General features: G+C 42.7%; 1 protein-coding gene across 1 annotated transcript in view; it reads right to left on the bottom strand.

The window, feature by feature from the left end:
- LOC141167411 (extracellular calcium-sensing receptor-like) overlaps nt 1-16,470 on the bottom strand; it is an 82,662-nt gene extending 66,192 nt beyond the window's left edge. Inside the window, exons 1-2 of the mRNA XM_073654817.1 lie at nt 16,366-16,470; nt 11,773-12,020 (exon numbers count right to left, since the gene is read on the bottom strand). Coding sequence (XP_073510918.1) covers nt 11,773-12,020; nt 16,366-16,470 — 353 coding nt within the window. The remainder of the gene's footprint in view (nt 1-11,772; nt 12,021-16,365) is intronic.
- Nucleotides 16,471-17,163: the final 693 nt, after the last annotated feature.

Here is a 17,163-nt window from a genome sequence, read left to right as displayed (position 1 = left end):
TTCTTTCAGTGTGTCAGCAAAGTTTTTGACACCTGTTTGCTGTTCAAAATAGTTACCCACAGGCCCAAATTCAGCCATTTGTAGAGAGCGTGGAAGATAATGTCCTCCATTTAAAATGGGCAAGGCGTGATGGTGATGGTGCATGCAGAGGCCAAGGTCGAGGCCGAGACCGTGGGCAAGCTGAAATTGTGCCACAACAAACACCCACATCTTCTCACCCGACCTTCCTGTCCCAATTCCTAGGGGACCACAGCACACCACTATTGAACCCAGAGCAGAGTCAAAAGGTTGTCAGTTGGATAGCGGATAATGCTTCCAGTCACTTTGCCACCACCACCACCACCACACTGTCTTCCACACGGTCAAGTCTCAGTAGCCGTGAATCTGGACTGCATATTCCTCACGCTGATCCTCCTTCTACCACCATGCCAAGTGCCCGGAGACAACTGATCCCACACTTGGACACTCTGAAGAGCTGTTCACTTTTTCATTTATAGATTCAGGCCTCTCGCCCGGTCCACTTGAAGTGGGGCAAGAGGATATCGCATGTAGCGGTGCCCAAATATTTGAGCAGCCACGGTCACACAAAGGCAATGGTGGGAATGTGTCAAAAGAGGTGGACAATAATGAGACACAATTGCCAGAAAGTCAGGAGGAGGACCAGGGTGCGGAAGTGGAAGACGAGGTGGTGGATGATATAGTAACTGACCCAACCTGGCAGGAGGACATGCAGAGTGAGGACCACAGCACACAGGGGGAGGGAGGCAGAGAACCCCAACAGGCAGGAAGAAGCAGTGTGGTGGCCGCAGACACAAGGCAGGCAACCGTTCCCCATAACACCAGCACAAAGGAAGTTGCCAGTACAACTGTTAGTTCTTCTCGAGTCTGGTTGTTTTTTAAAGACACTGCCGATAACCCCAAAAAGGCCTTTTGCACCACCTGCCAGGTCAGCATCAGTAGGGGTTGCAAAACTAGCAGCCTGACCACCACCAGCATGATCAGACACATGGCAGCAAAGCACCCGACTTTGTGGGCCGAACCCCAGGGTCCAGGAACAGTTTCTGCGGGTGGCACAATTGCTTCTTCCGCTGTTGTGAATGCAAGCCAATCCCCTGTCTATGGTGCATGCGAAGATGCCTCCTGCCCTGCACCTGTCATTGCACACTCTCGAGTATCAGCATCAGAAAGCACATCCACGTCCTTGTCCCAGCGCAGCGTTCAGTTGTCCATATCCCAGTCCTTGGAAAACAAGCGCAAATACGCAGCCAATGCCCCACAGACCATACTACTAAATTCCCACAATTCACAAATGCTTGCGCTCAAAATATTGCCTTTTAGGCTCGTGGAGCATTCACAACCTGATGGAGGCGTCCATCCCTCGGTACTCGGTCCTCAGTCGCCACTATTTCTCCCAGTGTGCAGTCCCAGCATTACACAAACACGTGCCCCAAAACCTTAGCCGTGCCCTCAACAATGCAGTTACCGGGAAAGTCAACCTAACCACGGACACGTGGACAAGTGCTTGTGTGCAGCGACGGTACATCTCGCTGACGGCACACTGGGTTAACATAGTGAAAGCGGGGACGCAGTCGGACCTTGGGACGGAACACGGAGATCCACTTCCTAATAATGGGAACATTTTTTTTCAGGAGGCCCTCCTCTATATCTCTTCCAAGGTGCATTGGTGTGCCTCCAAATTTTTGGCAACCCTTGCATTCACTGCATAGGCAAACATAATGGGAGACCCACTTCCTAATAATGGGAAGATTGTTTTCAGGAGGCCCTCTGACCTCCACGTCTTTTCCAAGGGGCATTGGAGTGCCTCCAAATTTTTGGTAACCCTTGCATTCACTGCATAGGCAAACACAATGGGTAAACTACTTCCTAATAATGAGAACATTGTGTTCAGGAGGCCCTCCTCTAAGTCTCTTCAAAGGGGTATTGGGGTGCGTCCAAATTTTGGGCAGCCCTGCCACTCACTGCATACGCAATAACAGTATAGGAGACCCACTCTTTAGTAATGGAAACAATAAAACATAGCCGGCTGATGGCTCTCTAAGAATAGTGAGGGCCGACTGCTGGCCCATTAAGAATAGTATAGGCCGCCTGATGGCCCTATAAAAGTAGGCTTTGTGACTTTCAGAGTCTTTCTTTCATAAATGAACAAAAATGATATCTCACACACCACATGGCTAGATAAGGTTGTAAAATGTTAAAATGACATTTCCTGGTGAATGCATTTGTCACGGTTGAAAGCAATGCAAAAGTGAAAAAACGCATTAAAAACGCTAAGTGTTAACATAGCCCAAGGTGTGGAGAAGTATTTTTGTTTTTGGCTATTTATTTTGCCTTATATACAAGTCATTTCCCTGGAAAGGTTTTTCCTTAATATATTTCCCAGGAAAATCCATTTTGATTTCGTTTTTGTATGTTTTATTGTTTGTCCGTAAAAGTGTCATAATACTCTGACAACGTTGTTGACAGCAGTGACCTGGGAGTCAGAAATGTTTCCAGGGGTCTTCCCCATGCTGTTCCCATGTCAATTGAGCACTGTTCCCATCGATTTGGTCAATTTTTAGGCCCTCTGCAGACGGCCGGGTGGAGCCGCCTGAACAATGCTCGAGTTTCCCATAGACTTACATTGGGCTCGTTGCTTGGGTCGAGCACTCGAGTATTCCAATGTGCTCAACCCGAGCATCGAGCTCGCGAGCATTTTAGTGCGCGCCCATCACTTGTTACTACTGCTACACTTTGAACATCCTTCACGTCATGATGTGCAAAGTGCAATGACTTCAGAGGCCTGGCCTTGGCTGGAAGTCCTCATCAAAAGTGAAAAGGCCAGAGCGAATATGGCAAAAAGAAGAGGGCCTGAGAACCAGCTGCCGAGCAGCAGGTAAAAATTTCCACCATCATGTCCTCTTCTTTCCACCGGAGGTGCTGGACAGGTGAGTGGTTGAGGTGAATATAAGGATTTTTTAAGCAGAAACTGGAAAAATAGACTCACAATATCTATGGCTGAATTTTATAAGACTAAATTTGGAGATACAATGTGACACCCTGACGAAGCTGTATGCGAAACGCGCATCTGGGTATTGGGCGGTGTGGTTTGTACTTATGATGGCATATGGTTGGCATAGGTTTTTGTACTACTATATTTATTCAGTTAATTAGTATTTGAGTGTTATTTACCTTCAGTGCTATTGCAAGGGGTCCTATAGTCCCCTCACTAATTTATCTCTTTACATGGCTGGTTACTTATAACTTTGGTGCTCTATGTGTTCAGAATCAATTCAAAGTCTCTGTGATTTATGATCATTACATATTTTCCTATGCCCCAATAATTTGACGTACGGATATAACTTTGAGCTATTTATTATCTTCACTAGTGTTGAGCCACCCCCGTAGTGTTCGGGTTCGGTTCGGTTCGTCGAACACCGGGATGTTCGAGGAACTGTTCGTCGAACTGTTCGTCGAACACCTTAGAACACCGTCGAACACCGTTAAAACCAATGGCAGGCAAACAAAAACACATAGAAACACATAGAAAACACCTGCAAAGGTGTCCAAAAGCTGACAAACTGCTCAGAAGACACTCTCTTTAAAAAAGCCGGCCGGCAAATTCAGCAGCGGCATACACCGGTACCCGACAATTTAGACAAGAAGGAATAGAGCATCACACATAGATTAGATAGATAGAAACATGTCAGTCACACATATAAGAAGCACAGTGACAATGTTGGTTACTGCACTTGTCATTTAGTGTAAAGGATTTATTAAAAAAAATATTAGTGTTTTCATGCACCGTCTCTTTAAAAAAGCCGGCCGGCAATTCAGCATCTGTACCCGACAATTTAGAACAGAAAGAATAGAGCTTCACACATAGATTAGATAGATAGAAACATGTCAGTCACATATATAATAAGTACAGTGATAGTGTTGCTTACTGTACTTGTCATTTAGTGTAAAGGATTTATTTAAAAAAATAATAGTGTTTTCATGCACTGTCTCTTTAAAAAAGCCGGCCGGCAATTCAGCAGCGGTACCCGACAATTTAGAACAGAAAGATAGAGCATCACACATAGATTAGATAGATAGAAACATGTCAGTCACATATATATGAAGTACAGTGATAGTGTTGGTTACTGTACTTGTCATTTAGTATTAAAATAAAGGATTTATTATTAAAAAAATTGGCGTGGGGTTCCCCTTAATTTTAGGCTCTAGCGGAGGTTAAGCAGACGGCTGGGGCAGATGTTTGAAGCCTGGGAAGGGGGTAATACCCACGGAGCTTCCCAGGCTACTAATATCAGCCCCCAGCTGAATACATAGCCTTTACTAGCTATTAAAATGGGGGACCCCCCAAAAAAAATGACGTGGGGTCCCCCCTAATTTAATAGCTAGCAAAGGCTAAGCAGACAGCTGGGGGCTGATATTAATAGCCCAGGAAGGGAGCCATGAATATTGGCCCCCTCCCAGGCTAGAAACACCAGCCGTCAGCCGCCCCAGAAATGGCGCATTCATAGGATGCGCCAATTCTGGCACTTAGCCTCGCTCTTCCACGCTGCCCTGGTGCGGTGGCAGGGGGTAATAGGGTTGGGGTTGATGTCAGCTTATAATGCCAGCTGACATCAAGCCCAGGTTAGTAATGGAGAGGCGTCTATAAGACACCCCCATTACTAACCCCATAGTCAAAGTTAAAAAAAACACAAACACCCAGAATAAAGTCCTTTAATTGAAATAAAGACACAATCCTTTATTGTTCTAAATTAAACCATACTTACCATCACGCCCATTCCAGCTGAAGCCAACGATCTCCTGCAATAAAAGAAAAATAATAAAGCAACCTCATCCTTACCTTTCCATGGTTCCCACGACAGCTTCAGCTCTGCTACATCGAGATGACAGGCTGGACCGCAGCAGAACGCTGCCATCCAGCCTGTCATCCCGCAGACACTGAGAAGCGCAGGCTTGCTTGCGCTGCTCAGCGTCTCTCTGTGACGACATCCAGATGAGCCGAGTTCATGTCCAATGAACTCGGCTCACCTCATGCACGTCATTGACAGCGTGGGAAAATCCTCACGCTGAAGCGCTGATTGCAGGAGAATTTTCCCACGCTGTCAGTGACGTGCAGGAGGTGAGCTGAGTTCATTGGACATGAGCTCACCTCATGCACATCACTGACAGCGTGGGAGAATTCTCCTGCACTCAGCACTTCAGCGTGAGAATTTTCCCACGCTGTCAGTAACGTGCATGAGGTGAGCCGAGTTCATTGGACATTAACTCGGCTCATCTGGATGCCGTCACAGCGAGACAGTGAGGAGCGCAAGCATGCCTGCGCTTCTCAGTGTCTGCGGGATGACAGACTGGATGGCAGCGTTCTGCTGCGGTCCAGCCAGTCATCTCGATGTAGCAGAGCTGAAGCTGTCGTGGGAACCATGGAAAGGTAAGGATGAGGTTGGTTTATTATTTTTCTTTTATTGCAGGAGATCGTTGGCTTCAGCTGGAATGGGTGTGATGGTAAGTATGGTTTAATTTAGAACAATAAAGAATTGTGTCTTTATTTCAATTAAAGGACTTTATTCTGGGTGTTGTGTTTTTTTTAAATACTTTACTAGAAATTCATGGCGGTCATGTCTAATACTGGCGTGACCCCATGAATTTTGGGCTTGGGGCCAGCTGATAATACCAAGCTGGCCCTAACCCCTTTATTACCCAGTGAGCCACCGCACCAGGGCCCTGGATGAGTTGGGTACAGCGCCAGAAGATGGCGCTTCTATGAACGCGCCATTTTCCGGGGTGGCTGCGGACTGCAATTTGTAGCGGGGGGGGGCCCAGAAAGCTTGGGCCTCCCTGCGCTGCAGATTCCAGCCCCCAGCTGCCTAGTTGTACCTGGCTGGACACAAAAATAGGGCGAAGCCCCACGTACTTTTTTTTTAATTATTTCATGAAATTCATGAAATAATTAAGAAAAAAAGGCCTTCCCTATATTGTTGTGTCCGGCCAGGTACAAATAGGCAGCTGGTGGTTGGGGGCAGCCCGTTCCTGCCTGCTGTACCTGGCTGGACACAAATATAGTGCGAAGCCCCACTTCAATTTTTTTTTAATTATTTCATGAAATTCATGAAATAATTAAGAAAAAAAGGGCTTCCCTATATTGTTGTGTCCGGCCAGGTACAAATAGGCAGCTGGTGGATGGGGGCAGCCCGTTCCTGCCTGCTGTACCTGGCTGGACACAAATATAGTGCGAAGCCCCACTTCAATTTTTTTTAATTATTTCATGAAATTCATGAAATAATTAAGAAAAAAAGGGCTTCCCTATATTGTTGTGTCCGGCCAGGTACAAATAGGCAGCTGGTGGATGGGGGCAGCCCGTTCCTGCCTGCTGTACCTGGCTGGACACAAATATAGTGCGAAGCCCCACTTCAATTTTTTTAAATTATTTCAGGAAATTCATGAAATAATTTAAAAAAATTGACGTGGGGCTTCGCACTATATTTGTGTCCAGCCAGGTACAGCAGGCAGGAACGGGCTGCCCCCAACCACCAGCTGCCTATTTGTACCTGGCCGGACACAACAATATAGGGAAGCCCTTTTTTTCTTAATTATTTCATGAAATAATTTAAAGAAAATTGACTTGGGGCTTCGCCCTGTTTTTGTGTCCAGCCAGGTACAACTAGGCAGCTGGGGGCTGGAATCCGCAGCGCAGGGAGGCCCAAGCTTTCTGGGCCACCCCCGCTGCAAATTGCAGTCCGCAGCCACCCCGGAAAATGGCGCGTTCATAGAAGCGCCATCTTCTGGCGCTGTACCCAACTCATCCAGGGCCCTGATGCGGTGGCTCACTGGGTAATAAAGGGGTTAGGGCCAGCTTGGCATTATCAGCTGGCCCTAAGCCCGAAATTCATGGGGTCACGCCAATATTAGACATGACCACCATGAATTTCTAGTAAAGTATTTAAAAAAAACACAACACCCAGAAAAAAGTCCTTAATTGAAATAAACACACAATTCTTTATTGTTCTAAATTAAACCATACTTACCATCACGCCCATTCCAGCTGAAGCCAACGATCTCCTGAAATAAAAGAAAAATAATAAAGCAACCTCATCCTTACCTTTCCATGGTTCCCATGACAGCTTCAGCTCTGCTACATCGAGATGACAGGCTGGACCGCAGCAGAACGCTGCCATCCAGCCTGTCATCCCGCAGACACTGAGAAGCGCAGGCTTGCTTGCGCTCCACAGTGTCTCTCTGTGAGGGCATCCAGATGAGCCGAGTTAATGTCCAATGAACTCGGCTCACCTCATGCACGTCACTGACAGCGTGGGAAAATTCTCCTGCACTCAGCGCTTCAGCGTGGGAGAATTCTCACGCTGAAGCGCTGAGTGCAGGAGAATTCTCCCACGCTGTCAGTGACGTGCAGGAGGTGAGCTGAGTTCATTGGACATGAGCTCACCTTATGCACGTCACTGACAGCGTGGGAGAATTCTCCTGCACTCACCGCTTCAGCGTGAGAATTTTCCCACGCTGTCAGTGACGTGCATGAGGTGAGCCGAGTTCATTGGACATGAACTCGGCTCATCTGGATGTCGTCACAGAGAGACGCTGAGCAGCGCAAGCAAGCCTGCGCTTCTCAGTGTCTGCGGGATGAGAGGCTGGATGGCAGCGTTCTGCTGCGGTCCAGCCTGTCATCTCGATGTAGCAGAGCTGAAGCTGTCGTGGGAACCATGGAAAGGTAAGGATGAGGTTGCTTTATTATTTTTCTTTTATTGCAGGAGATCATTGGCTTCAGCTGGAATGGGCGTGACGGTAAGTATGGTTTAATTTAGAACAATAAAGGATTGTGTCTTTATTTCAATTAAAGGACTTTATTCTGGGTGTTTGTGTTTTTTTTAACTTTGACTATGGGGTTAGTAATGGGGGTGTCTTATAGACGCCTCTCCATTACTAACCTGGGCTTGATGTCAGCTGGCATTATAAGCTGACATCAACCCCAACCCTATTACCCCCTGCCACCGCACCAGGGCAGCGTGGAAGAGCGAGGCTAAGTGCCAGAATTGGCGCATCCTATGAATGCGCCATTTCTGGGGCGGCTGACGGCTGGTGTTTCTAGCCTGGGAGGGGGCCAATATTCATGGCTCCCTTCCTGGGCTATTAATATCAGCCCCCAGCTGTCTGCCTAGCCTTTGCTAGCTATTAAATTAGGGGGGACCCCACGTCATTTTTTTTGGGGGGTCCCCCATTTTAATAGCTAGTAAAGGTTATGTATTCAGCTGGGGGCTGATATTAGTAGCCTGGGAAGCTCCGTGGGTATTACCCCCTTCCCAGGCTTCAAACATCTGCCCCAGCCGTCTGCTTAACCTCCGCTAGAGCCTAAAATTAAGGGGAACCCCACGCCAATTTTTTTAATAATAAATCCTTTATTTTAATACTAAATGACAAGTACAGTAACCAACACTATCACTGTACTTCATATATATGTGACTGACATGTTTCTATCTATCTAATCTATGTGTGAAGCTCTATTCTGTCTGTTATAAATTGTCGGGTACCGCTGCTGAATTGCCGGCCGGCTTTTTTAAAGAGACGGTGCATGAAAACACTATTATTTTTTTTGATAAATCCTTTACGCTAAATGACAAGTACAGTAAGCAACACTGTCACTGTACTTCGTATATATGTGGCTGACATGTTTCTATCTATCTAATCTATGTGTGAAGCTCTATTCTTTCGGTTCTAAATTGTCGGGTACCGGTGTATGCCGCTGCTGAATTGCCGGCTTTTCATGTTTCACTGTTGGCACTGTTCCCATCGATTTGGGCAATCACTGTAATGCCACAACCACCATGGCTGTGGCATTACAGTGAGTGGCAGACAATCCCTGCATGATTGGTGCTCTAAATAGCACCAGACATGCAGCACACGCTTTTGGTGCACGAACAGTTATTGAACATAACCTCGAACAGCCGAATTTTTTGCAAATCGTTCGGGTTCGTCGAACAACTCGAACACCGCCCAAAACAGCTCGAATTTGAGATTGGCGAACAGTTCTAGTCGAACACCGCTCATCTCTAATCTTCACCACACTATCCATTTTTTACCTTTTATGTGAGTTTTATGTTGCTGTTTTTTCAAAGTTTTTCTGTATTTGTGTAAATTGTTTAAATTGATTGCTTATAATAAAGTTTTTATATATTTTTATATATATACAGTACAGACCAAAAGTTTGGACACACCTTTTCATTTAAAGATTTTTCTCTATTTTCATGACTTTGAAAATTGTACATTCACACTGAAGGCATCAAAACTATGAATTAATACATGTGGAATTATATACTTAACAAAAAAGTGTGAATCAACTGAAAATATGTCTTATATTCTAGGTTCTTCAAAGTAGCCACCTTTTGCTTTGATGACTGCTTTGCACACTCTTGGCATTCTCTTGATGAGCTTCAAGAGGTAGTCACCGGAAATGGTTTTCCAACAATCTTGAAGGAGTTCCCAGAGATGCTTAGCACTTGTTGGCCCTTTTGCCTTCACTCTGCGGTCCAGCTCACCCCAAACCATCTCGATTGGGCTCAGGTCTGGTGACTGTGGAGGCCAAGGTCATCTGGCGTAGCACCCCATCACTCTCCTTCTTGGTCAAATAGCCCTTACACAGCCTGGAGGTGTGTTTGGGGCTATTGTCCTGTGGAAAAATAAATGATGGTCCAACTAAACGCAAACCGGATGGAATAGCATGCCGCTGCAAGATGCTGTGGTAGCCATGTTGGTTCAGTATGCCTTCAATTTTGAATAAATCCCCAACAGTGTAACCAGCAAAGCAGCCCCACACCATCACACCTCCTCCTCCATGCTTCACGGTGGGAACCAGGCATGTAGAGTCCATCCGTTCACCTTTTCTGCGTCGCACAAAGACATGGTGGTTGGAACCAAAGATCTCAAATTTGGACTCATCAGACCAAATCACAGATTTCCACTGGTCTAATGTCCATTCCTTGTGTTCTTTAGCCCAAACAAGTCTCTTCTGCTTGTTGCCTGTCCTTAGCAGTGGTTTCCTAGCAGCTATTTTACCATGAAGGCCTGCTGCACAAAGTCTCCTCTTAACAGTTGTTGAAAAGATGTGTCTGCTGCTAGAACTCTGTGTGGCATTGACCTGGTCTCTAATCTGAGCTGCTGTTAACCTGCGATTTCGGAGGCTGGTGACTCGGATAAACTTATCCTCAGAAACAGAGGTGACTCTTGGTCTTCCTTTCCTGGGGCGGTCCTCATGTGAGACAGTTTCTTTGTAGCGCTTGATGGTTTTTGCAACTGCACTTGGGGACACTTTCAAAGTGTTCCCAATTTTTCAAACTGACTGACCTTCATTTCTTAACGTAATGATGGCCACTCGTTTTTCTTTACTTAGCTGCTTTTTCTTGCCATAATACAAATTCTAACAGTCTATTCAGTAGGACTATCAGCTGTGTATCCAACTGACTTCTGCACAACACAACTGATGGTCCCAACCCCATTTATAAGGCAAGAAATCCCACTTATTAAACCTGACAGGGCACACCTGTGAAGTGAAAACCATTTCCGGTGACTACCTCTTGAAGCTCATCAAGAGAATGCCAAGAGTGTGCAAAGCAGTTATCAAAGCAAAAGGTGGCTACTTTGAAGAACCTAGAATATAAGACATATTTTAAGTTGTTTCACACTTTTTTGTTAGCTATATAATTCCACATGTGTTAATTCATAGTTTTGATGCCTTCAGTGTGAATGTACAATTTTCATAGCCATGAAAATACAGAAAAATCTTTAAATGAGAAGGTGTGTCCAAACTTTTGGTCTGTACTGTAAATTGTATTTCAATTATTTGTTTTGATGGTAGTTATAGGATTATATAAAAAAAAATTTGTTTGTTGTTTTCTATCTTACATTTACAATGAATCAGGGTCGCTAACCTGAAACTTTGGATTATGGATGCTAATTCTTTTTTATAATTTTTATTTTTCTCACCATGTTTTTAATTGTAGAGTAAAAGTTGTGTTTTAACATTTCTCATTCGTGCCGGAGCCCAGTCCTCATTGACCCATCTCTCATTTCTGACCTGGATACCAACCTGTTGTTTTTCTACACTCCTTGCACCACACCCTGACCAAATCAGGTCTACCATTGTTTATATGTGAATAAAAAGTGTTTTGCAGTCTGCAGAAAGATCCTGGATCATAATAAGGAACATTCAGTTTGTGGAGAATAACTTTGCTGTAAATTAAATTTCCCAGGAAAATCCGCATGATTTGGCCAATTTGGATTTTGTCAAATCCAATCTTCTTTGCTTAGAAGCCATAGTTTTGCGAATCTAGCTGATAACTATTTCTAAGAAATTAAACAGCTGTAACATTGTGAAGACATTGGAACAAAGAGTGAATATGAAACAATTTTTAGAAACCATGTAATGAGAGCCATCAATGCTTTTAGGAGATTCTTTTCTCTTTGCCCTTTTCCTATAATTATTTCAGAGTGTATGTTATTAAATTAAATTTCACTATATAAACCTATTCTATTATAATAGTTAAACCTTTCGACACTACATTGGCCCAAACTTTAAAGCTTCCCCATGATTATTGATTAGTTTGAGTTTAAACCTTAAACCTCTATCTAAAAAAATATGATGTGGTTCTATTCTGTTCTAGATTATGTTTTTGGGAAGCAAAGGGAATCTTATTAACTTTAAGATATGCATATGTTAACATATCATATATCAGTATGATAAGAGTAGGACTTACTTACAATCGACAGGTAGTCTTGGGTGGCCGGACATCAAATGTCAACTTTTGATAAATCTTTTCAGAGTTAATAGGTAGTAAAACTCCTATCATGATATCTCCAGGTTGTCTTACCCCCTCCTGGATGGACATAGGTGGCAATCTACACATCTGACTCATGGAGTAGATAACTGACATAAGGTGTGACAGAAGAATCTTCATGAATGTTATATACATATAAACCATATTACAGTAATTTTCTAATCTCTTTTTCTGTGGACAGAAAAAAAAAAATTACCTATTGTACATCGTATCATATTGTATTTATTACATACAATTTCTTAAGTTTATTAACTATATTTAGAAAAGTTTTTTTAAAAAAAAGTTGATCAGAACCTGTACTTAGCTACAAGAACTTTAAATAAACACATTTTTAATCCCTCCATTACTGGGCTGTTTTCCATTGTTCATTTTTATTTTCCTCCCCTTCCATTAAGAGCCATAACTTTCTTATTTTCCATGTACATTAGGGCTTGTTTTTTTGGGGGAAAATTGTATTTTTGAATGACATTATTAATTTTATCAGGCACTGGAAGGAGGGAAAAAAATTCCAAGTGCATTAAAATTGCAAAAGAAAGTGCAATTACACAATTGTTTTTTGTTTTGTTTCATTTTTTTTTAACTACATAGTAAAACTGACCGAGCGATATGATTTTAAAGGTCTGTACGGTTATGCAGATCCCAAACATGCATTTTTTTTTATTTTTTTTATTTAAGTGGGGAAAAAATTCCGAAATTGGAAGGAAAAACATTTTTGCTTGTGTCGCCATTTTCCGAGATCCATAACATTTTAAATTGCAGGGATATGGAGCTATGTGAGAGCTTTTTCTTTGCATCCTAAGCTGACGTTTTTATTGATACCATTTAGAGATAATTTTTTGATTATTACATTTACATTTTATTGTAATTTTGCAGTGGCCAAAATCCTGCACTTCTTCCATTTCAATTATTTTTTCTCGCTGCATAATTTATCAATCGGGTTAATCTATTTTCCATTTTATAGCTTTGTCGAATATGTGCATTTTTTAAATTGCTTTATTTTAATGAGGCTAAAGTCAGGTGATTTCAACTTTTGTATTTTTTTTCCTATTTTTAAATTTTTTTCAATGTATTTGTTAGGGTTAAAGGACCTGAATCAGCGATCATCTGATTTCTTGTACTATAAGCACTGCTATGTATAGTGAAAATCATAGTCTCCTCTACGTCATATATTGAGAAGGGGTTTAGCTGAAATTTCATTTTATTTCCTACTTCACATTGTATTTCATCTCATTTCACTTTAACCAATATTTTATCCCCCTACAATATATCAATTTGTATATATTTTCATGAAATATAATACATTTTAAAGTTATTTTTTTTTAATTGCAATGTGTCAAATCATTTTCTTTTACATTTGAGTCGCAGTTAGTTTTTGTCTTTATATATTTACAATTAAAGATTTCAGATTTTCAAAAAACTTTCAAAAATTAAAAATATTATAGCCATTGTTGAATTTGTGATGAAAAGTTGTAGAATGTTGTTTTTCTTTTTATCTCAATGTCACCATAATGGGAATATGGAAATAATTTCTGGATGTACATTTTTAAATTTTAAATTTTTTTTAAATTTTTCTTTCATTTTTCTACATTTTGTGTTTATTGCAAATTGGTAAATGAAAATTCTGTATGCACTTTTTCAATAATCTATTATCTTTTTTACTTTTTCATTTTATTGTTCTGAACATTAATAGCAATATAAAATTGTAAGGAAAAATAATACATTTTTTTAGAATTTCATAATTATGATAAATAAGGAGAGGTAGAATGCGTACAGCAATATTGAATGTACAAAACATGACAATATAATTATGATATTGCTTCATGATTTGAAAATGAAACAAAGTAAAAATTCATGAATAATTTGAAAAGTTAAATTTCTGTCTATCAAGGCCAGCATAGTGACAGTATGAATACACTTACGGTAATATAGTGCAAGTAGTTGTATGATGGACTCACAAAGAGTGTATTAATTCTACTCACAATTCCCATGGTCCTCCAGTCCTTACCTGTTACTACATATTCAATCTTTTATAGATAGTCGTCTTATATACTGGAGAACTGCAATGTAATTATTGTAATTGATTGTAGTTATGAAAATATAATTATAATAGTCTACTGAGACCTTGGTTTATCAAAAGATTATTTTTACTTGACGATGGGGAAGATAAATCACTTGATACCTGAGCAGATGTGACCTCCTTGCTTGTATTAGACAATCTGTAAATATGCAGAATGACTAATATTTACAAAAAAAATTGTGAAAAAATTGATTTCTTCACTTTATCACAAAATAGTAGAGATTTGCAAGAGCAAAGCGTGAGCCAGCAGCTGTGACCAGCGGTAAAAAGGTTACCGCCGGTCACAGGCATCGGGTGATTAGACAGTACTACTCTCATCAGCGTATGCCTCCTGTCACTGAAAACAGTGAGAGCAGGGGACACTGATTAGAAATGAGTGAATATGTTTGAAAAACGATCCCCAATTTCAAATATGGCACATTCGGATTTGTGATCGAAAACACTAGCATATTTATTTAAAATCGGCAAAAATCTGTAAAATTCAGTAAAAGTAATGATTGCATTGCCACTAAAGTATTTTTAACACTTTGTCTAGGGTAGTGGTGGTGTATGTTATGTGGGGGGGACGTGTTTGATGAGGGGGGAGCACAGAGGAGCTCAGAGGAGCATCGGGCTTGTAATCTTTTTTTTTTTCCTAACTTTATGTGTGCAAATTGCGGCTAGCCAATCAAAGGGCAGTAACCATCCAGAATGTCCAGACACATGGGCTTATGCCATTGGATGCTGAACATGTCCCTCTCTATATAAAGAGTGGACATATTGTTTTAGCGCCATTTTGTGATTATATCAGGTCATAGAGGCTACTCCTGATGCTGCTCCTGGACTCATTAAAGATTTTAACTAGTTAGCTAGGTGGTTGCTTATAAGTCAGATAGTTTAGATAGCTAGTTTCCTGTATGATGGTGAAATCGACTTTCCAGCAGATTTTTTTTTGTGCAATTAGTGAGGTCCACACAAAGACAGCAGGGCACATTTCATAGACGTCTGTTGTGCACTGCTTCTATTGTGCTCCATGAAAGAGTACACATTTAAAAATCTATTTCTTTCAGTTGCTAACGTAATACAGCATGCCACATCTCAGTTTGTCATTTTGTGGCAGTGAAATTCAGCTGTATGCAGAGCTCATCCACACTAAAAAAATACTTTCTTCTGTTACTAACATGATACAGCAGGCTAGATGTCAGTTTGAAATTGTTAGGAGCATATTTTCTATGTTATACAGGCCTCATCCACACTAAAAGAAAATACTTTCTTCTGTTACTAATGTGATACCACATGCCATATCTCACCTTGTCATTTTGTGCCGCTGAAATTCAGCTGCATGCAGAGATGGTGCAGAGTAAAATATCTAATTTTTTGTTGCTAAAAGAGTGCTCCTAACACAATATCTGAGCAACATGAGTGGGAAAAAGAGAGCTTCTGGTGGAAGGGGGAATAAGCTTGGTATTCAAGGTATACGTGGGGTAGGTGATAATGTTAGTGAAAGCACTAGTTAACCACCACCGTCACTTCCTATCCAAACACAACTGACAACTTCTGTTACTGGACAGGCTACTCCACTACTTCTCTTTGGCAACCGCACAGTGGTATGCCTAGTCGTTGAGGACAAGATAGAGCATGTGCTCCAGTGGATGGAAAGCGCTGCTTCAAGTGGCTTCTCCTCCTTTTCCTCCACCTCAACATCACACACAGTGCAGTCTTCAGAGGTGGCACCCCAATTACCCTTGCTTCCCCCTGCATCACAACTGTCCAACCGCCCAACTAACTGTAGGGAATCACAGATGGATGAGTCTGCAGAGCTGAACACACATGCTATACCATGGGCATCAGAAGTGTACTCAAAAGATTCAGAGTCAAGAGGAGAAAATCATCTGCACCTGGGCAGGATGAAGTAGGGTGCGAGCAGCATTCTGACCCTCATCACCAGAAGTTAACCCCCGGGGGGAGGTTATCCTGATGAGACTCAGATACCTGAGGCTCATTCGGACTGTACTGTGTTGTCAGGGCAGGAAGAGGAGGAGGGTGACTCTTGAAGCGAAGAATGGGATAGCACAGAAAATGATGATGAGGTTGTAGATCCCTCTTGGTGTGAACCTAGAGGCACGCAGCTGAGTAGGTAATCTGAGGAGGTGTAGGAGGAGGAAGACGAGGAGGGTCTGTTGCTCCCTAAGGCACAGACATGGAGTGATGCAACCACGACAAGCACTGCATCCATAGCCACAACTGTGGCTGTGGCTAGCAGCAGTCACGGGTCTGCCACTCACAGGAGCTGACGCTCGCAGGGGCGGCAAGGGTTGCCTAGCCTGGGTCTTTTTGACACCACAAAGGATGAGCCAACTCACGTTATCAGCCAACTTTGCAAAAAAAAATGCTGATAGCTGTTGAGATCCACTAGTCCACATTTTATCGCTGTAATATTGCCACAGTAACGCATGTTACCCTGCCAAGTATTGTCACGCAGGTCTCCGACCGCAGAGCCTCCAATTCTTTACCCACTCCAGTCAGGCTGAGCGAGAGCCCGTAAGCTGTAATGTAAGCGGACATGCTTGCTGTTTTTACATCACCGAGCACACCACATCTTTCTCAATCCACCATACAATCTCCGACTGCACCTCACTCACAGTCCAGCAGTTTGTCCGGTTTCACTGTACACCGCCCTCTCTCAGCACTGCAACCAGCGCTCGGTCCCACAATTTAGGTCACATAAAAGATTGTTTCATTCTACACATGACAAAGCTAAGAGGTTGAACTCCACCATCTCCAATCTATTGGCCACGGAAATGCTGCCTTTCCACCTGGTAGATACAGATGGCTTACAAAATCTGATGGCGGCCGCAGTACCCCAGTTCCAGTTGCCCAATCGGCATTACTTCTCTAAGAAAGCTGTGCCTGTTCTACACCAGCATGATGCAGACAAATTACCCATTGACTAAATCTATGTCTGCCAGGGTGCATTTCATCACAGACACCTAGACGAGTAAGCATGGCCAAAGGCATTACATCTCGCTGACTGGGCACTGGGTGACTCTGATGGATGTGAGGGTAGGTGGGGAAGGGGCTGCTCCACCAGTCTTTGAATCCCCAAGGCTTGCAGGACAAATCTCTGTATTTCACACTTACTCCACTTCTTCTGCATCCTCCACCTCATCTAGGGCTTCCATCAGCACACTCAACCTCTGCCTTAATGAGTAACGCATTTCAACAGTGCAGATCGAATCCACACCACCTCCATACTGC

This window comes from Phyllobates terribilis, unplaced genomic scaffold, assembly GCF_046119375.1.
Source record: "Phyllobates terribilis strain yellow unplaced genomic scaffold, ASM4611937v1 Scaffold_11__3_contigs__length_659146591, whole genome shotgun sequence".
Lineage (NCBI taxonomy): Eukaryota > Metazoa > Chordata > Amphibia > Anura > Dendrobatidae > Phyllobates > Phyllobates terribilis.
Note: the sequence above shows the minus strand (reverse complement) of the source record. Positions and strands in the feature narration are given on the sequence as shown.